This window comes from Clinocottus analis, unplaced genomic scaffold (assembly GCF_023055335.1).
Source record: "Clinocottus analis isolate CAN_PGR_092001 unplaced genomic scaffold, fCliAna1.0.p SCAF_10, whole genome shotgun sequence".
NCBI lineage: Eukaryota > Metazoa > Chordata > Actinopteri > Perciformes > Cottidae > Clinocottus > Clinocottus analis.
The window spans coordinates 5,947,680-5,969,813 of NW_027175821.1; the positions used below are offsets into that span (position 1 = coordinate 5,947,680).

Below are 22,134 nucleotides of genomic sequence, written 5' to 3' on the forward strand. Positions count from 1 at the left end.
ATGACTTTGCTGTGGCAGATTCCTCACTGAACTTGATCTCAACTGAAACACACGCATGCTCAAACAAACACAGAGGCCGACCTCGTCCTCAGAGTGATCCCACCTCTAGCAGTTTTTTGCCTTTTGTTTAGTTCTTTCAACTGGTTTTCAAGAGAAGTTTCCCTCAATCAGGTCGGCCAAACGACATGACCTATTTAAACATAAAGACACACCTTAAAAGCTTTGGCTTTGAGGTTATTAGACAGAAAGCTTTCTCTGGGGTTATGTATTTCATTTTTTTAAATTTTATTTGAAGATCTGGGTCACCGATGGCAATGAGGGGAAGAAGTCATCACAGAAATGAGAACAATACACTCCAGGATATTATTCTTTTTTTTTTTTCATTATTTGAAATACTCCCCTACTTCACCCTCTCTCACCCTCTGTGTTTTTCCATCTCTTTCTCTAACTCTCAACCCCTGTGGATTGTTTCATATCCCAGGGTGTTATTGCAGGGAAACAGTTCTCACCCCCTACAAAGCCAAAGCAGCAGCCTATAGTACTGACGTAATTGTGTTCGCGTCCGTTCCCGTTGAGCCCACGATGCTCGTTGGAAGGCCTGAGCTAAACACAGCTGTCCTCTACATTGCCCTCTGCGATTAAAGAACATCATGAAGCTACATGCCGTTTACAGTATTGTGCATGCGGTACATACTGTCCTCTTTTTTTTCAGATTTGTTTCCTCCTAAGCTTAGTTAAGGAAGCTATCTTTTTCATGTTCTGAGGTGACTCTTTCAGATAGGACACACCAATGTCATTAGCGTCTCGCAGTAACATCCATACATTGCCCCGTGGGGGGTTTGCATCCCGTGTTTAAGCCTCTTTTTTATATTTCCCAGCGCTGTGCCATCTGTAGCCTTCACCATTGTCCGGGTCTCCTCACAGATCTGTGCGTCGGCTCAGTCTCCTGAGATCCTATGAGTCATCAATCTCCCCCATGGCCTCTATTGTACTGAAGGAGATCCAGCCCGCCAACACTCTCTGGTAACTTAATAACACACTTGCCGACAGGAGATATTCATCCAGATACACTGAAAGACGGATTCAGACCGACACATACGATGGGGATTAAATTCCACAAATGTTCAAAACACTGAAATCTGAGCCACGGTAAATATGTGAAGGTGAAAATGTGTTGTAATTCTCAGCAGAGGCTCCGGGTTTTTTTTGTCAACTTTGAGAAAATATCTGATGGCGTTTCTGATTTGCATCCCATATCTTAAGTCGCATATTTCACCATCCATGTCATTTCAGTTAATCATTGAAGATGTTTATCGCTTCTGTGGCGGATAAAAGAAGGAAACATAAGCCTGCTGGCTTTATCGAGGATGTTATCGTTTTCTTCCACGTTAACAGACTTAAGAATTGAACTTGAAGGAGGAAGTAGGAGATGTGGGCAATAATTTGACCACAGTAAAACATCAGGACTGTGAGAGGTTTGTGCTGAGCTCTTTTCTTTCATCTACATGTACACATTTACATGATATAATACATGTAATTATGCCCTAGTAGCTATACTCTTGTAATTCACCATAACAGGCTTGACCCCCTATGTTGTATTATTAATAAACAGAAGGTGGGCTAAGCAGGGGAGCATACTTCCAGATGGGACAATTAAAGAAGATTAACAGAGTCCTCAAAAAAACATCCATCTCCACTTCCTGTCCAGCACTACCCAATGTTGATAAACGCTTTGAATACAAATATTTAATTTAAATGGTTCCTTCGTGCTTTTACCGCTCTTGATAGCGGCTGTTTAAACTCTGCTGCTAATAGTCGGTCGGTCAACCATTTTGGTAAGGACGAGACAGACATTACAGGGACTACATGTGCCCTGCGATGGACTTGCACCTGTCCAGGGTGAACCCTGCCTTCGCCCATTGTCAGCGGTGATTAGCTCCAGCCTCCCTGCGACCCTGAATAGGATAAGCGGCTTTGGATAATGGAAGGGAATAGACTCTGGCACTCAAACATTATGTACTTGCGCTTTTTGTTCAGCAAAATAATGGTCACAAATAAACACCGCTTTTATGATTTGTGAAGCGTTTATACATGCAGAAGTAAAAAGACAACGTTAGGAAAGTCCTAGTCATACACTAGAGCTGTCACGGCGCAATATGACATCAGGGTGGTGTAAAGACAGAGACCTGGGTTCAAGCCCCCGAGCATCCGCCTCACTGTGGCGTCCTTGACACCCATGCCGAATTCCTGCACCCTGGGGGAGGCTGCTCTGTAAATGACCGTGACCTTTGACCTCTGTGTGGATGAGCAGCTGGGACATGTTTTTTTCCCCTATTGGATTCATATTACGTTGTTAGATGCACAGTAAGCCCTAAAGTGGCTCACAGCAGGTTGCAAAGATTACAGCAGCATGTGGTCAGCTGGAGAATTGTGAGGACAGCTGGATGTGTAAGTGGTGGGGCTCATCTCCTGGTCTGTTGTTGGCAATTCAACCGCTTTCAATTAAAATCCAATAAATTAACAGTCTGTCCGGTAGAGGCAAAAAAAAAAGCTGTCAGACTGTCCTTTCTTGTCTAAGTTTATCTGTCAGCGCTATCTCTGAAGGTGAGAGAAAATGTCACATGTGTTTCATATGATTGGAGTAGGATGCTCAATTAAACAATTATGTCGCAGAAACAGAGGTGGTGAAATGTTTTTAGGTTCTCTGGCTGCAGCCAAATAAAGGCACCAAAATGCTTCTTCCCACGGTTTCCCAGCTGTGTCCCCTGTGTGTGTGTGTGTGTGTGTGTGTGTGTGTGTGTCTGAGCATGTTTGTGTCCGCTTGTGCTTGCGCGGTCCCATCTGAACTTTCCAGAGGGTAATAGAGGCTCCTGCTGTGCTCCTGTTTGACAAGCCCATTCCTAAAATAGGTCAGATTGTGTCTGCTGTCCGCTTCTCTTCTATGGAATTGAAGAGAAAAAGAAAAACAGGACAAATGCACAGTCACAGTGTCATCCCACTGCAATAATGAATGTTTGAGGTGTTTCTATTCCTGGATCATTTGAGTCAAGCTGTGTTGTCTTGACGCCTCTCTTTGGCCATGTCTTCTTCTCGATAATTAATATTACTGGTTTAAATTAGGATTAATTCAGTGCATCAGCCTTCATCGCCTTCATCGATTTGGTAAAAGAGACAAATGAGTCACTTCAGCTTCAGGAACGAGTCTATTTTAAAAGGTTTTGACTCATATTACTTGACTTTTAAAATATTAAAGAGCCTCACCCTGGCGTACATAATTTTTGTGAATTGCAGCTCTGTTCTCACATCATCTCCAAGCACTTTGAGTTCGTTCTCCTCTGAAGGGAAGCTTATACTTTGCTCTTTATTATGACCTAGTTGGTCAGTGCACAGAAATGTACAAATGTTTCATTTCAAAATTTGCCACATTGCAGACAAGGAAAGCAACCTGGGGATTTGTGTTGCTTCGGTGAACCTATGAAGTCCTATGAAGCATGGCAGCATTTTTGCTACACAGCAGTTTCTAACTCTGTAAAACTGCTGTGTAGAGTTTGTAAAACTGCCAGAAATACTCTGTCAATCTACCCAGCCGGTTTTTAAGGCAGCACTCTTTGTTATCCCCTCTTAAAAGAAAGAACATTCCAATTATGTGTCAATTGAGTTCATGTATATTTTTGTCAAATGTAATTAACACAATAGTTATTTACAAATTTCAACCAAATGGTAAAAAAAAATATTCTGTAATCAAATTTTTAAAAAAAAAACGAGTCATGTAGTTGAGCCACTTCCGAGCTAAAGGAAGAGTAGAATTTTAACATTTTATTTCCCCGCTAGAGATTTGATCTCTTGTGCTTCTCTCATAGTTAAAGGGCATCACAGTGTTCAGGAGAAATATAGCACGGTTGTCATCTTCCAACATGGCCTCTGAGCACCTATTAATGGTATGAACAGTGTTAAGCTCTAATGATCAGCCCTCATTCTGAGTCGTAGCACCTTTCGGGCGAGGGCGACTGTAACTTGAAAGCTGTTTTCTTATCGTGTTTTCTTGCCACAGTCTGCTCCCAGTTTCTTCCTAAACTCTCAAGCGAGCGGTCTTTCTACCCCGCTGTCCTTATCTCCCTCCCCTCTCCTCTCCTCTCCTGCTCTTTCTGTCTCTCTGTTGAGGATGTTTGTGCAGCTTGTCACTGCGCCATCACTCGAGTGGGATGTCTGTCGCTGAGTGGTCTTCTGTACTACACCCTCGCGCTCTGTTAATCCCCTTTTCAGATGCACAGAGCAGAACCTAAAACAATTTCCTGGCTTTTATGTTCTCTTGGGACTCACTATGATTTTAGATGTCTGTCCTGTCTGTTTTTCTATTTCGGCAAGACATTTTACAAACATTGATTTACTTTCTCATTGCTAAATATTATTTTTACAACAATAATATACACGGAATCCGCCAATTGAGCCAAAACAACTGTTAAACAAAGCCTCAGCAAAATATCAACCACATTGCATTTTTTTTTCCAGCCAAAAAACTGAAATATGGCTTACATATGGATTAAATGATACCTGCTCGGTATGTATCGGTACATCTGCTTGATCAGAGCCCCGCTGTTGTGGAACCAGAGGCCTCCAAGGCCCAGGAAGAAAGTAAGGGCAATTTTGCATTCAGCTGACCTAAACCTACGGTTCACGAAATCTGCACTTTTAATTAATTAATTAATTACTAAAAATATTTAACTTCACTTAATCAAAGTCAAACTTTGCAGAGATGCTGTTAACACATGCTATTTTATAGTTGTTGTTTTTCTGCTTTCCTGTGTTCTATCATCAACTAATAAACTAGTAACATGTATACTGCTATATGAACCTCTTAACTGGTATCACAAGTATGTTCTGTATATTATACCTTTTTAAATTATTCAAAAAGCCCCTGTGGTTGAGGAGATATTCTGTATTTAGTATCATTCGGAATTTTTGAGGAAAATGGCTGGGGCTCAAGTGAGGCTATACGAGTTTAAAAAAGCTAAAACAACATGTGTATACATACACGTACATTCATTATACTTTCAGTAGCTCGCGTAGCATGGATATGCTAATGCTAGTTAATAGTAACTTATCCTACTCTCCTAACATCAGCGCCACAAGTTTTTAGATAGAAACACAACATTTTAGAAACGTATATCTCCTCCAAAACTCTCCGGGTAACGAGAATCGCTAGTATCACCCTGCTCAGAGCTGGCTGACGTGATACGCTATCGGCATTCTGCGTTTATTGTGTGAACTCTGGTCTGAAGAAATTTAGAAATTGGTTTCAAAGAAGCGGAGATACAATGGTCTGTCTTCAAACAAATAAAACGTTGTACGGGAGATCTTGTAAGTATCTAAACAGAAAGCTTACCAAGAGTTGGTTCCTAGATGTTTGCAAACTTCGCCTGAGATGGAGATGTGGCCATCTAACATTACAGCCACAGTAAACCAGATGTTGACACATTTTTATGAAATTGCATGAATCACCCATTGCACTTCTGTCCATTCTGGGAGAGAGATCCCTCCTCTACTGCTCTCCCTCGGGTCTCGTCCTTTTTTTTTTCCCCTCCCTGTTAAAAGTTGTTAGGGGGCGGGGAGTTTTTGCATGTGCACATATTGTAAAGCCCTCTCAGGCACATTTGTGATTTTGGGCTTTACAAAAGAAATTGAATTGAAATTAATTAAATATGGCCGTTCCAGTGAAAACTGAAACTGTGCAAAAGTAACACATAACCATCTACGGTGCGAGTTATGTTTCTAATGATGCATTGTGTTTCCGAAGCAGCCCTTGGCAAAGAAGCACCATTTGTCGTTTGCTGAGTTGGCAGTTTTTATTGAATAATGGTGTCTTTTTAAAAAAATAAATGAATTTAAAAAAACGTGCTGAAACCAAGCAATAGTTTGAAATTTAAAATCTAACAATTCTGAGTTTTAATGCTGCATTAACATCTGCACACGTGGTATGGCATCGGCTCTAATCCTCTCATGGTCAGCACTGTTGACTAACATGCTCAGACCAGACAGACCATCGCCTTTTGTATCTTTAGTCCAGGTGGAAGGGACAACTTTCTCTCGGTTTCCCTGCATATTGTCAGTAATCCCTCTGTTCTGTCTCTTCCTGCTGCTGATGTTGTGCTCTTAAAGAGATAAGACACATCTGCTCTTCCCCACAAGCTAGCTGATTAGCATTTGCATGGTCACAACTCACCCATAGGGCATCCTACCAGCGTGAGCATTAACATTGGCATCATTAATAGCATGATCTCCTCTCAGAGCCGTCTCGGCCAGACAGCACCTCTCTCCAGCTAAGCTGTGGAGTGTTTTCTGGAGTGGACATTACTCCCGTTGAAAAACACTATTTATCAGTCAGCCACATTTGCACCCGACTTATTATTTCAATGTATAATTGGATTTGCTTTCACTGACTTGGTTTAGTACTGATTTAGTGCTTTAGAGATGTTGTTTAATCTGCAGCACTGACAATCTGTTATAGGCCAGAGATGAGGGCGATAGTAGCAATTATTTGGCAATACATCAGATCTGTCTTATTTTTTCTGGAGGATTTTATTGTGGACAAATTTAGCAAAGACCCAGGTCAACTCATCTCCATTTTCGGCCCGTCTCCAGTAGAGGTCACTCCATGACACATTATGGAAACTATATCAGTTCAGGAAGGATTGTACGCTCAAATATTTAGTTCAGTTGAGCAATACAGGCACTCTGAAGGTTTGTGAGGTAACAAATACATACAAAAAAAACACAAATTAAACCAAACAAGGTAGTTGGATGAGTGAGTTCATGAGGATGGTTTTGGAACACATGACCTTTCCTTGTCATAAGGAAGCGTGTTGCATTACTCTCCTGCCACTTACAGATTATTGACACATTAAAGGAAACCCTTGATTAAATAGGTGAAGCAACATAATGGATGCAGATGCTTTCATACAGAACAAGAATGGTCACTGAATTATTTGATGCGACAAAAATGACATGTGTCGTGTGATCTGTTTACAGGCACTATAACTTAACTCGGTAACACAGATGGGAGATTTGACATGTTCTCCCCAACCGTCATGAAAACACCCAATTTAATTTGGAGAAGTTTGAGACATTTGAAGGGCATGTTAGGTCTTCTTAAATCTTTACAGCATCTGTATATTCAAATGTACATTTAGAAAAGTGCTGAAAAGTCAGAAAGTCCTTGTTTCTTTCTCTCTCCCTCTCTCCCTCTCTCTCTCTCTCTCTCTCTCTCTCTCTCTCTCTCTCTCTCTCTCTCTCTCTCCTCTGCAATAATGTGTGCTCTCTGCTCTCTCTGAAGAGCCCTGTGTGATTCTCCCTCTCCCCTCGTTCCCTTGCTCCTTTCCCAGTGGTAGGGTCAGAGGGCCTGTCCTCTCCACTGGAGCCAGTTGGAGTGACGAATGGCAACACGGCACTGCCAGCGGCCGGCAGTGCAAACAGTAAACAGAGTTAGGGTGAAGGAGAAAGAGGGGATGGGGGGAGAGAGCGGGGATGATAAGAAAGAGAAATGAAGAGCAGGAGTAAACCAAGAAAACGTTCCTTTTTTATTTTTATTTGGATGAGCAATGAAGGAACACGTTGAAGAAATTTCCCCTCGATGAGAGAGGGAATGCATGTTGATGCAAACTTGTTGATCCCCCTGTCCCCTTCTCCATCAGTTAAAAATGAATATGGGGACATCTGTTTACTTCAACAGGGAGATTATGGTCACGGACCAAACTAGAGCGACAATATTTGTCAACATGCAAAGTGTACGTTCACATCTGCCTGCGTGTAACTGTGTTGACACACTTTGGATACTGTCGCCCACACGCTCCCTTCTCAATTATGCTTATCTTGGTGTCGTGCGAGGTATTAAAAATGCATTAGGCTCGAGCGCAATTATGATAGCTCCGCCAGTTGTGAATAATACCTATTTAATGGAGAGTAATACAAATTATTGCAAATTGTTTATTTGCATTTTAATTCTGAAGAGAGAGGGTGACAGGGAAATCATTAACAACATTAAAAAAAATCCACTTTCACGTGGTCAGGTGGGCCTTTAAGCAAAAAAGCACGTGAGCACGGATGCTTCATTATGGATGCGACAGCGGTCTGACTTTGGAGATACTTGCGGGTTATGTGATATTTACCGAGCATCCTTTGAGTCTCCTTTTTTTCAGTGGCCATTGCTTGATACTTACATAAGACTCTGTCTGTCTCTTTGCCCCTTTCTTTCTCTCTCCCTGTCTCAGTAAATCATTCCCCCAGGGCCAGTCATTAGCATCATCTGAAGTTGCCACGTCTAACATCGCTTCTCCGATGTGCCAATCTCAAAAGGCAGTATCGCTTTGAGAGTCTCGCGAAGCTCCAGTGCAGCGAAATGATAGTGAGAGCAAACAAACTGTGTGTTTTACAGAGTGCGGTTGACATTGCAGGGACTCTGGGCTGGGCAGTGGAGCAGGTGATGGCAGTGCTGCGCCACACACACACAAACACACACGCACACACATGCACACACGCACGCACACACACCCTGTCGCCACCTCAGCCATCACTCTGAATGATGTCAGTCAAATTAATTGCTGCTTCCTTCCCGTGGCATGCTTGAGGAGGTTTCACAGAGGCAAGGGCAGTCCAGGGCCCAGAGAAAGTGGGCTTTAAAGGACAACTCTGTGTTTATTTGTGCGAGACAAAGAAAGAGTTATCATCACAGTATTTTGCACTTTATTAGATTTCTAATGAGCAAAAACTCAATTTGATTAAACAAATCTGTCCTCTAAATCTTTTGAGACTTTCTGTTTAATGGGAGTGCTTTACGACTCTGTAATCACTTTAAAGTGTTTATGTGACGAGCCATGGCGACTGTTTCACTCGGAAATTAATCGGATTCAGAGTTTTATGATTATTGAAGACAGGGCACAGCTACAGAGACATTCATCAGGTCTGGTAAACAAAAGCTTATTTCTAAATCAACTTAGATTTTGATTTAATTTATCATTTAAGAAATGTCTCGCGGAGGGAACTGGGTCTTCGCAAAAAAATCACGTCTTTGTTGCCGCTCGGCTCTCCCTTCACACTTCAACTCCCTCCGACTCCCTCCACTCCCATTCAATCTGAATAAATTAGGGCATCAAAGTTTCCTCTCCTTGGTTTCAGCTGTGACCCAAAATGTGTCTTTAAGGCACTGATTGTTGCATGAGTTCAGTCGATTGTTTGATTGTGAAAAACAACTTTAGTCCAATGAATTCATTAAACAAAGCCGAAAGGTGAGGAAAAAGAGGTGCCAAAGATCGGGCCCTTCACTAATGATGGCCGTACATCACCAGACAGAACAGACACAGGGACACCAGAGTTATGCCAGAGTGAAATTTTGGATGTGAGACACAGCTGATCCCGTTACGTTTTACCCTTTAGACTCATGGTGTGAAATGTGCTTCGGGAGGTTTGATCTGTGGAGGTCAAAGCTGTACAGCCAACACACACACTCAACACGGTCTACTTCACAAAACTGGTCACATAGACTTTTATTAAGCTGTGCTTTGAGATGTTTCCACATGGCTGACGCAGAAATTCACAACTGGTTTTTTAATGGTTTATTCTGCGATGAATGCAACAAAACAACACGTATTTGTTCGACAATTCTAAAAATATCGTTTTAGCCAGGTACAAACATCTACATCTTTTGTTTGTGTCATGAAGGCTCACTGAAGCTAATGGATGAAGCAAGTTAGCACATAGAAAAATAAATACAGTACACCGAATTAGAGGTAACTGTTGATGATGATGACAATGCTTCCAGTTCCACCACGCAACGCTTCACTTCACAGGATCATTCTTGGGTCTTATGGACACATCTATCTGATATGATACACATTGTACTCACTGAGTTAAAGGACCGGTTTGCCATTTTGCGAGACTTGCTTCTTTGCTAATTCTAGAAGAGCGATGCCACGTTGATGTGTGTGAAGCTACTGCCAGGAGATGGTTAGCCTAGCTTAGCACAAAGACTTGAATGACGGTGAAACAGCGAGCCTGGCACTGGCAAAATGTAAAACCTAAAAAGTCCACCAGCATCTCTAAAGCTAACTTATTCACTTGTTATATCGTATTTGGTTGATTCAAAGTGTCACCAAGTTGTGTTTGTGTGCAGGGTTACACGGGCGATTGTTGCCAAATGACTTCCTCGAGTCTCAACGTCCCTGCAAGGTTGTCAGGCGCTTCAAAAAGTCAGGCAAGAAAGTTGCCCCCAATAAATGCCCTCAATTATTTAGTAAAAGGGAAAGTGTTCCACCTTTTATGTTGCTGTCCAATGAATGTCGATGGTAAATTGTCGCAATAAATTGCTCTCTGCATGCTAAATTAACCGAGAATGCTGAGTTCTCCTGCAGTGCCGTGGCAGAGGCTACTTGTACCAGGAAGCAATGTGGGGGCGAGCTTCTTATTTCAGGGGTTCCTTTGTGTCCTATTGCACGGCTCACGCAGCCGCCGTTCTTATTTCTTGTCGTATAGCTACTCTGGCTCGAATAAATACATAATGGAGTCAGCCGAAACCCTGACAAAATGGTATCCTCGTCCACTTGGCTAGTATATTGTATTTATGTATTATATTGCTGTAGACAAAAACATATTTAAGCTATGAAGGATAATATTTCCGTTTCAGTGTTCAGGTTATATTTAGAATATGTTTATCTTGGTCAGACAGCTCTTTCCGACGGGGCTCTGAACTAAAAGTGAAACTTCTCTCTGCTCTCTTCAAAGCTGCAATAGTCCGTGGAGCTAAACGGTGTACATACGTTTCACATTTAGTTCAGTTCCATGTCGGGAAACAAATCAAAAGATTGTGATTTCTTGAGGTGGGTCTTTCTTTTAGGCATCTGATTTACGTACATCACAACTCCTGTCTGCTTCTCCAAACCGGGGACGTCTACTGTAAGTAGTACATTGCCAAAACACTTTGGAATAAATTCAAACTGATTATATGTACTTATTCTTTCAAACTTCAATTTTTAACAAGTCTTTGTGCCGATGACACAACACAGTTTTCTCGTGTCATCATGGATTATAAGTGCCATTTTACATATGCTGATTTGAAATGACTTGAAAACTCGGTTTTGTTAGTGTCTTCAACAATAAATTATGGTCAGATTAATAACTCGTCAGCTTGTATGGCTGCTCCTGTTTTATGATGATATCAGTGTTGTTTCCAATTACCCTAGGGAGTACAATGTTATCACAGCCGATGGGAACGACCGCCAAACCCACAAAAATATGACCCATTTTGTTAAAAACAGAGATTATCCTTTAATACTTCACTTCAACAAGCTAACTAAAACCGATCTGCCATAACTCAGTCAATTACAATTCTTTATCAGCTCTTAAAATAAGCACAATAGTCAAAGACACCACAAGTCAAGCAAAACCTTTGCTCCGTGCTTCGCCTTCTCCTTTAAAGAGGTCATCAGCTGTTATAAAATACAGGACACACACAGTAATATGAGAGACTCGTTAATTAACAAATAACGTATGAGGTTTCTGTTGCGTCCATTTGGTTTAAAGTTATAAGGATTCGACATTTGGATGAGATATAAATTGTGAACCGGCTGCAGTTCAACAAGCTGCATCTTTCATGTCTGTGTACATTCACTCCCAAAAATATTCAGACCGCGTCGTCACGAGTGTCCACAATACAGAACGTTCCTTCAAAATCACAACATTAATGGATCGATCCAGATGTGAAATTATATCTGCTTTCATTCCGTAATATGAAATCCCATGTGGATGTACTTCACCTACATGCTCGTCCATAAAACACGGTTTGATTTGATGCTTTACCGCCGGACTCCTCGTAGCGCTCGAGATGTAAATGTAATGAGTAACATTATTTCTGTGTGCCGTCATGTAGGTTGCCGCCGAGTGCATGCTGGGCGCTGCATTTACACTGAATTTGGAGGAGCGTGTTTTGACAGTGTTTGTGTTTGTCTACGTGTGTGTGATGGTATTGAAGAGAGCGGTGTCTGACAGCATTAGGGTGTGTGCTGCCCAGTCATGGGATTATCCATCCCAGGGGCGTGTCAGCACCGCTGCGCTCCCAGCTCCCTGGCACAACAGCGGACAGTCTTAATCTCAATCCCTAAATCCCCTCTCCTCTCTCAGGAGAGTCTTCTGCTTGAAGGCGGTGCAGCGACCACGGTGTGCACGGCGAGCTTACTCTGATAGTCTGCACGAGGACGCCCTCCCCCGCCCTCCTCGCCGAATGCAAACAGGGGTACATGTAGGGTCACCGTATCCTTCAGTCACACCGAGAGTCTGAACAGAGTCGATCAGACCGGCCTCTGCAGGAACGCTGGGACTCAGCATTGAGGATGAGTCAGTGCTGTGAGAGAGTCATTAGTCATTTCTTGTTTAGACTGACCGTCTCTATGTTGTGGCCTCCTGGATACAGTTTGTGGCAGCCCAGCAGGATGGAGAAGGCCTTGCGGAAATCTGCATTGAAGGCATAGATGATGGGGTTGAGGGAGGAATTAGCCCAGCCGAACCACACGAACACGTCAAACGTGGTGGGGCTGATGCAGGGGAAGGCCTCCCCTCCGCTCGACTGCTCGCAGAAGGGCACCATGCAGTTGAGGATGAAGAATGGGAGCCAGCAGCACACAAACACCCCCATGATCACGGACAGCGTCTTCAGCACCTTGGTCTCCCTCTTGAACGTCATTTTGAAAGAGCTCTCGGACTCGCCGATGCTGGAGCCCCCGCCGCCCATGCTGTCGTGTCGGTTCTTGGCACTTTCGGCCGCTCGCTCCAGGGCAGAGATCCGCCTGATTTGTCTGTGTGCAATGCGGTATATCTGGGTGTAGGTGGCCACCATGATGGCCACAGGGATGTAAAAGCTGATGAGAGAGGTGGAGATGGCGTAGGTCCTGTTCAGGCTCGAGTCACAGTTCTCTGGGCTGCGATAAGATGTAGCATTGAAACCTGAAGAGCCAGATGACCCAGTGAGAGGCGTGTAAGATTTAGTTTGGGCCTTGTGCCAGTTGAGCTGCACCGGGATGAAGGAAATTAGCACAGACAGCGTCCAGGCCACACTGATCATCACATAGGCCACTCTGGGTGTCATCTTCCTCTCATAGCGGAAGGGGCTGGAGATGGCCCAGTAGCGGTCCAAGCTTATCACGCAAAGGTTCAAAATGGACGCCGTGGAGCACATAATGTCAAACGCCACCCAGGTGTCACAGAAGGAGCCGAACGGCCAGAACCCGGCGATCTCCGTCACCGCCTTCCAGGGCATCACCAAGATGGCAACCAAGAGGTCCGACACGGCCAGCGAGATCACAAAAAAGTTGGTCACCTTGGAGCGCAGGTGCCGAAACTTGGTGACGGCGGCGCAGACCAGCGTGTTTCCCAGCAAGGTGGTGAGGATGAGCAGCGAGAGGAAACAGCCAGTCAGGACGCGGCTCGACGGCGCCTCGTCCAAAAACCCAGAGTCGATGACAGTTGTAAGGTTCACGAGATCCATCCCTGAACATGCGAGAGTTGGGGAGAGTTCATTTAAGTCATGCTGAAAAGTCGTGCTACATTATATCCGCAGGATTAGATTCTTAGAGGCTCCTGTGCTTCAGCCTTGCAAACAATTTCCATCATTGTATCTTCTGATGAATGCTGAGGGATGAGGTGTTTGAGGCAAACCCTCTCTGGGCAGGACATTTTCGCTCCGACTTCGTAAATTAGAGTCGACATCATTTGAGCTGCGGAAGAGCGGTAACTCAATTCCTCAGTGTAATGACTTGAGCTCTTCTGTTTGCCTAGTTTGTTCCCAAACGGTGTAATGTTAGGAATCCTCCGTCTGCCTGCTCACGTCATCAGCGGTCCTGTGGATTAAACACATGAATTATACAACATTGGATCCATCTGTATTCATTTAGATAATGATTCATGTCTTGTAAAATTTAACACTGGTTAAAAACACTTTATTTTAGTTTATTGTTCATGTAAACTCTGATTGCATCTATACATGGGCGATAAAGCCGATTATATTGTGCATTGGCATGCTAATGTTCCTCCAAAAATGAGGATTTCCCCCATGTGTGCAATATAATTAAAAAGTCGCACACCTGACGTGCATGCATGAGAACATCTATTTTAATCTCCATCATCATCACACACTCACCTCGTCCTCGCACAGACGCGCGCGGCCAGCTGTCGCTTGATTTTATATTTCAAAATAAACGTCCCATCGCTTCCATGAGAACTTCGCAGCGCAAAGTCAATCCAAAGGGCACCCAGTCTCCATGTCCGACGAAACACAGCAGAGAACAGCCCCAGTATATCCTCGAGTGGTTCCACATCGCTGACTGTTAATGAATTAATCACACAGAGACGGCAGCGGTTCACGTGTCACTCTGCCAGCGCCGCGCTCGCTGCGTCCTCCTGCAGCCTCTCCTCGCGTCTGCGCCAAATCCCGGAGACTGTGCGCTCCCGCGGCTCCGACTCACACCCGGCGCTCTGACGTTGTCCCATTCAAGAGAAAGTGGAGTGGGGATGGGACTATGTGATTGTGGCCCCTTGCGGCGACCGAATCCAGTGTGCACACAATGTACAGCACGATACAGCAGTCAACACATGTCTTGTCATTTAGTGGCCTCTCGTGCAGAGTTTAGAGGTTTGAAATATCACAGTGCCGATTTAAACCACCTGTCATCATCAGGGCTTTCTCTGAACTTGAATTAGTTAAGTCTGGTGTTGTTTAATTACATTAAAATGCTGGTTATAAAACTGAGTTGGGACAGGGGCCACGCATGTGCATGGGCAGTGGGTCGCTGAGGCCCCCTACTGGAGAAGGTGAACACTGCGCCTGGACTCCAGCTGCAGGGACATAACTTCACTCTGGAGGGATTTTATTTCTCTGCAGGTTTCTAATGATGAAAGGACATTTTTATGAAAGACAGGTTCATGCTCAGATGTAAGATTAGATCCGAAATGTACATTCTTCATCGACCTGTGGCAGAGTTTTCATGTGCAGACCAATGTCACCTTCAGCTGGAGTCATCATCATTTCCCTCTGCTCTGACCGATAAATCGTGCCCTGGTTGTAAAAAAAAAAAAAAAAAAAGAAAACCTGGCAATGTCTGTCAGCATGCCCATAGTGGTTTCATTCCGTTCAGGCTGGGATCTTGCATGCAGAGCATCATGGGATGCGGAAACAATCATGACATGCCAGCTGTCACCTTACAGTGATGTGAGTAGTTCTGACAGGAGGAAAAGAAACAGCTTTTACCCTTTTCCTTCTGAAGCATCCACACTATAAGGCGTTTAATAGACGGGTTAAAGCCATGGGACTCGAGGAATGATAACATAAGAGAACTGTATATTATCTAAATATAATTGAACTATTTCCCATATCACATCTCACTACAGTATGTTCTTTAATGCTTCATCCAAATGATACAAAAGCAATTCTGACAGTGGATTTTAATATGATAATAGGGATGTCCCAGATTACATTCAGACAAAGACGTAATATTGAGGATTCAAATGTAGCTTTTGTTTAATCCCAAAGAAATAGAGTACACAAGTAGTCAAATGTCAAATAATAGAACATTTATCATAACCTTTTTTGATAATCCACTGAGAGTCCAGCAATATCTTTTCTAGCAAAAATGCTGAATATTTTCCGCATTCAGCTGGTAAAATTAATATATTTATACTTGGATTGACTTGGAAAATAATACTGTACATTTTGTTTTTGTCTTTCTATAGACAACACATTCAATGGATGTATCTAGAAAAGTCAATGACAATACAATGAATTGTTTTGAGCAGAAACCTCAACTGCCACAACAATAAGAAGGAAGACGGGGATAGATGTCTGCTGAGGTGATTACGAGCACGTCGCCTTTATAAGAACAGCTCAACGTGTTGGTATATATAACTCTTTGCCAAGAGTCAGATGATGCAAATTAATGCTTATTGTCATGTTTGTCAATTAAAAATGAGGCTTCAGCTATGTTATATGTTCAATCAGTACAAACAAAAACTATGTATGAGAACAACAATTTCACAGAGAGAGATTTCAACACAGTTCCTGTTTTAGAGTATTTTATTTTTAGGCCAGTATAACGGTCTCTTTTTTTGTAATCACTGGATTAGTGAGCTTTAGAGGTGCTGGTGTGTTTTGTCACATTTTGTCAGAGCTACGATAACAGGCGGCTGCTGTCGCCTTGTATCGAACAGACAGAAAATGAGAGTGGTATGTTCTCATCTTACTCTGGCCAAGAAAGCGAATGACCACATGTCCTTTCCTTCCTTTAACTTTAAACGTACTTACTCATTCGTCACTTAATCAAATGTTCAATATGTTAATTGAAATTCATCAATATCTGTTCTCTGTCTAAGACCTCCCTTTCGAAGATCATCTGAAATTGGCCAGAAAGCCTGTGAACAACTCAAACGTGTGTTACGATCGTGTGTTCATTGCTGTCGTTCTTTCATAAAAAAAGATGGTATGTTCGTCCTTTTTTCCCCCCAGATCTTTTTCTGGGATTCAGTTTGCTCCACAGGCATCACGGACACGGCAGCCGAACAGCGTCGAGAGTTCAAAGGTCAGAGGTGAGATCAGGGCTAGACAGGCAAGCTGAGGTGCATTGTGGGCCGAAATCAGAGCGTCTTTCTCCACCTGCCTTCTGCTCTGCTCGACTTCTCTGTGTTAGAAGGTGCAGCTGCTTCTCCTCGAACTCCACCATGCAGAAGAAGACTCACCGATATAAACTGGCCTTTGTGTCACCATTGTTTGTCATGTTGTGTGTTCTTAACTGTTTTATGGTTGTATACTTTTTTTTTGGTTTTATAATGATGATTATTCAAAGGCTTTTTTTTTTCAAACAATGTAATAACTGTTTGCAGAGTCATTTGCTCTCTTCTGACACTGGGATTCGGACTCAGGTGAAGCAAACTCCAACCGCGGATGCTTTTCACGAAGTCTGTCAATCACCACACGCTTCATCATGGAGGCTTCTGATACTGCGATACAGCTTTAAGATATCCTGTGCAGCTGTTGCCGTCATCACACAACTCCTGAATGCTTTTTGTCTGATATGGGATGACAGGTAACCAGCCACCCTCAAGACACACAAGAGCTATGAGTAAGACAGCTGAGAGCAAAACAAGCTGTTTTAGGAAGCACAATGTTAAAAAAACCTCTGCCCTCCCTCCATCGCTGCTGCGTGTTCATGCGTTCATGTGTGAGCACATAGCGCCGCATATTTATCAGTCATACATATTTCTGCGGGTTCATTTGAGTCCTCGTGTGTTTTTTCTGCTGGCATGCAAACCTGTCGCATTTTACTGCTCTCCAGATGTGTAGAATAGATACAAGAGACAGAGATTCCTTTTCGCTTTCTCTGTCGTGTAAGGTTGATGTAATCGCTTTTTTTCTTCTTCTTTTGGCATCCACTTAAAAGTGTTTAAAAAAAAACAAACATAGCAGTGAAGCTGTGACAAATACTTGGTGTGAACAAATTATTAAAGTAGTTCATTTATTTGACAACAGCAGCACAATATGTCTGAACTGAAATAAGGTTTCTCACATAGTGAATATTACTTTGTCACATCCAATTGGCTCATGACATCATAGGAATATCCGAGGGAATCAGTAGTTTTATGTAAATAAATAAATACATACATTTAGAAATAAATATACTTAAATAATACTGATAAATATATAAATGCAATTTTTTTTTAAATTCTGAATTGAAAACTGCATTGAATTTAATATCTAATACATTCATTGAAAATAGCTCATCAGAAACAATTGAAGCAGCCTTGCATAAAACATAAAATCATAGTCTTCATCTTTTCCTTGAGGAGTTTAGTTTCTTGAGGAAACGAAGGTACGGGTTAAAAGGCAGCAGATTGTTGCGGACTTTCGTCATTTTGCATTTGTGGTCAATCTGGAAGAGAAATGGAGATGGTTCAGTATTATATTGCGTCTGGATACCACTACTGGTGCAGCAGTCACAAAGTAGACAGTAAGAACTCAGGGTCTGCCCAGACGTCAGGCTTCAGTGGTGTTTTTGTTGGCTGACCTGTGCATGTGGGTCCAGAGCCCGCAGGTTTGCCTTAAGTTCTTGCAGAATGTGCTCGCTGGCATTGTGTACCGTCACATTGTCAAGAACATCCTTCAGCTCCCTGACAAAGACGCTCACACAGGACTTCTGCAATGGAAAATAGTACAGTTAGGTTAACATGTCAAACAAAAGGCACACGTGTCATCGGGAACTGATCTCAACTAAACATCAATATAAGAGTGCAGTCTCAAAAAGTTGCAATACTTACGGCATGTTTGTACATGTACTGTGACACTGTGTGCCTTGTGGCTGGCTGTAAAGACAGAGAATCCATTGAATTAATTCATTAACTCAATATTAAGCAGTGGATATTTCATGTGTCAGATTATGATGTTATCAGTCATTGAGAGACGTGAGAGCGAAGCCACTGAGCTGCATGTGTGATAGTATCAATGTGTTATACTTACTAATGTGACACTGCCGTTTTGGGTTGCGCTCCTGAGTGTCTCCAGTCTTCTTATAATCTCCCCGTTCAAGGTCATGTTTAACTTGTATCCGTTGCAGAGCTGCAGCAGGACAACAAGGGCAAACACAAACTTCTTCATACTGCAGCGTTGTGTGTGTCTCTCTCTCTCTTTCTCTCTCTCTCTCTCTCTGTCTCTCTCTTTCTCTCTCTCTCTCTCGCTCTCTTTCTCTGTCTCTCTCTCTCTCTCTCTCTTCCTTAACAGCTTTTCTTCGTAGTTTTAAGTGTGAGTACTGAAGTGATCATTATCTGCCCAGTCTCGTTATATAGAGGTCAGAGAGGAAATGGCAAATGGAAATTCGCAGTACACCTACATGAAATGCAATTTTTTTTATTTTTTTTTATTAAGTGGTGGTAACGTTAAATTTACATATTTGACAAGTGAGCAACAATTAAGCCTATTCAAAAAAACCTCAACTCTTATGGCAAAAGATTAAAAAAAAAAACGACTGCTGACTATCTCCAACCAGATCAAAAGACAACATTTCATCTCCTCTCTTATGACTGTCAAACGTCTGGTTTTTCTGCATTGTGTAAGATTAAGTAGATGAAAGGCCTCTAAATGTACCGTTGTTACTGCACAAATTTACTTGCTTGCCTAGACTTTATTTATACTATTTAGGAGCTTGTGTGTACAAAGCTGTGTGTACAAAAGCAAGTAGAAGAAGCCTCGAATATTCTGTTATACCATATAAAATATGGTTGTACTCTGTTTTTGTCAAGTGGATTCCTCTAGTTAAGAGCTTGGTTTGCTGTAATGATTAAATAAAAAAATGATCAAGGTAAGAGAGTGGGCGGCCTCACTGCTGGCGTCACATCAGGATACGGTCAGTGGCCTAAGTCGTAACCATCTGATCTGTTTCGCTCCGTCAAGAGACTGCTACAATCCTAACATCCTCTCTGATTCATTAGTGCTGGAGGTGATCCAATATGGGAAATACTGTTGGTTAAATATTACATGTGTACTTCAGCTTATAGATAATATCCACACAGTAAGTTGGTCGCAAATGATTGATTCGCACTGCTACAACTATTGAAAATGTACTCAGTGAACTGGTGTTTCTTTTAGAAGAAGCACGAGAACAACATATAGCAAGTTCGATAAGTAAAACGGAAGAAAGCTCTTGAGAAGTAAAAGACACCGAGATGACCAACGCTTCTGCTTTTTTTTTCTCACACAACTGTCCTAAAATGTCTTCTGACGTCAGTTTCTGTGTTAAAAAAACCTGTGATGATTAGGTTTCACACTATGAAATCAGCTAGTAATATTTACTCTTGGTGATTTCATAGTTTCTGTCTGACTTCACCCATGTCCAGTACATAAACAATGCTGATGACAAGGTTACTGTGAGGCTTTCTTTGTCATCTTATCGATAATGAGGAGGCGGAGGAGGAGGAGGAAGGGGAAGAGGGGGGGTTTGGTGGGACATCCCCGACACAAACTGCGAGCAGTGATCGCATGTGCCATCATGGTAATGTTGCTACGTTTTCACTGGGAAATACCTACAAAGCTCAATTAATATTCAGTGTTATTTATTTCTGTTCTGGTGTTGTATACGGTATATATTTGCACATCTCGGGCCTCATCACTGATCAACATCAGATGTATGGGTAGCTCGGGAAATAATAGAACTGTGATACTTAACATACAGTACTTTCACAGCACAAGTACTGATGTTTTGTTATGTCTATTGAACTAAATCAACACCAACCAGTCGCCCCAACACAGTGGGAGGCTAACTCCAAAAGGCCGACATCCTCTTCCTCTCCCAACTGTGCGCTCATAGAAAAACATCACATTACATTCGTTGCCGCTTTTATCCGAGGAGACTTGCAATACGTGCATTCAACCATGTTGGCGCAAGTACATCAACTTCATCAAAAATGCTGAGCTACTTCAAGTGCCACATCGATACACTACGCTATAGTGAAAGTTTTCCGAATTATCTTTTGTGATCATTTTTGTGAATCGGATTCGAGCAGCCACCAGGAGCCGGGGTCGGAGGAGGAGGTCGAAATGAACGCTGGAGAGAGGGCTTCAAATCATTCCTACTTTGTAGTTATTTATATATGTAGTAAAGAAACTTGAAGGATTTTACATTGGATAGCTTAGTGCCATTATTGTCTCGCAATAAAGTCAAAGGTCAAGGTGACTCAATCTAGTCAGACTCGTCACATGTCACATGACACTATGGTCTGTAAAAATCCCCAAATTGTAATTGCTATAAATAAATTGCGAATATAATTCCCCATTGTTATCTAATTGCAGTGTTCATGCTCTTTGGCAATGTATTCACAATCCGTTGTGGGGAAAGTGGCAGAAATATGATTTCATAACAGTTATATATTATGTTCATTACAGGCGTATTTTATTATTCATAAATGAACAGGTAGGTATACATTGAAAACACATAATATATTCAAAATGACACCTTCAGTGTCTTTGTGAAGCTCTAGTTTCATGACTCATCCTGTGTCTAATGCAGGAACGCTGTCATTGTGTTTTGCAGATGTCACCATGGAAGTCAGTGCTGCTCTTGTCTAACACCATCAGTGTAATCAGATGAGTCTGCAAGTGTCACTTTGAGAGCGACTGAGGGGAAGATCAGTGTTCTTCCACTCACAAGAGGGGAACCTTTGCACAGAGGGAAAGAAGTGACAGATAAAATGTCGGAACAGATCTCTAACCATCTTCGGTCCCGATTACACAACTTCTTCTAAATACGGTCTGCTGTGGTTTTAATTTAGTTAACACGTGTAGACATTGGTTCTCAAATGGGAGGATGTGTACCCCGAGGGGGATGTGAAGGCACTCCAGGGGGTACAGGAGATTTATTTTAAAATTAGCATGCGTTTCAAAATCCTTTAAAAATACTTATTCAATTCATATTGAATCAAATATAAGTGTAAGTTCAAAAACTGAATTGTATTTCACAGGAGGTACATCACTGAAAGGAGGTTAAGAACTACTGAACTAGAGGGTATTAGTCCCGCTTTAAAGCATCAGGGTTACAGATTTAATTTCAACTGCTTTACTCTGTATGACATTCCCAGTCCTCTGTCCTCAACCTCACATCGAAACAGGAAAACTCCCTCCCCCGCCCCCCAAAAAAACCTTCAACAGCGAGAAAAGGGGAAGAAACCTTCTGGAGAGCAACAGAGGAGGATCCGTGTCCCCGGGTGGACAGAAGAACAATAGATGTCATGTGTACAGAATGAACAAGCTCACAGGGTTACAACACTTACAATGCACCTATGACAGAAATAATTCAATGAGAGTCGGAGGCATGATAAAGAAGTTACAACTACCAAAAATAACAGATACAGTTAAATAATAATGACAATAAAAACAGTAATGGTATTGGCAATACTAATTGCAATGCAATTCATAATCATAATGGGATTGGATATAGGCCCCTTGGCGCTGATGCCTCAAAGGGCCCCTCTTAGGCCTGGTATTCCCCCATGTCGATGGCTGTCACAGTGCTGGTTAACACCGTTCAGTGACCTCGCCTTCACAAACTGGTGATCTATGCCATG

General features: G+C 42.4%; 1 protein-coding gene across 1 annotated transcript; it reads right to left on the bottom strand.

Annotated features, from left to right (window-relative positions):
- Positions 1-12,403: 12,403 nt before the first annotated feature.
- drd1a (dopamine receptor D1a) lies at positions 12,404-13,615 on the bottom strand. Its single transcript, XM_068587478.1, has one exon. The coding sequence runs from the start codon at positions 13,523-13,525 to the stop codon at positions 12,404-12,406; it is 1,122 nt and encodes a 373-aa protein (XP_068443579.1). The 5' UTR covers positions 13,526-13,615.
- Between the last annotated feature and the right edge of the window lie 8,519 nt (positions 13,616-22,134).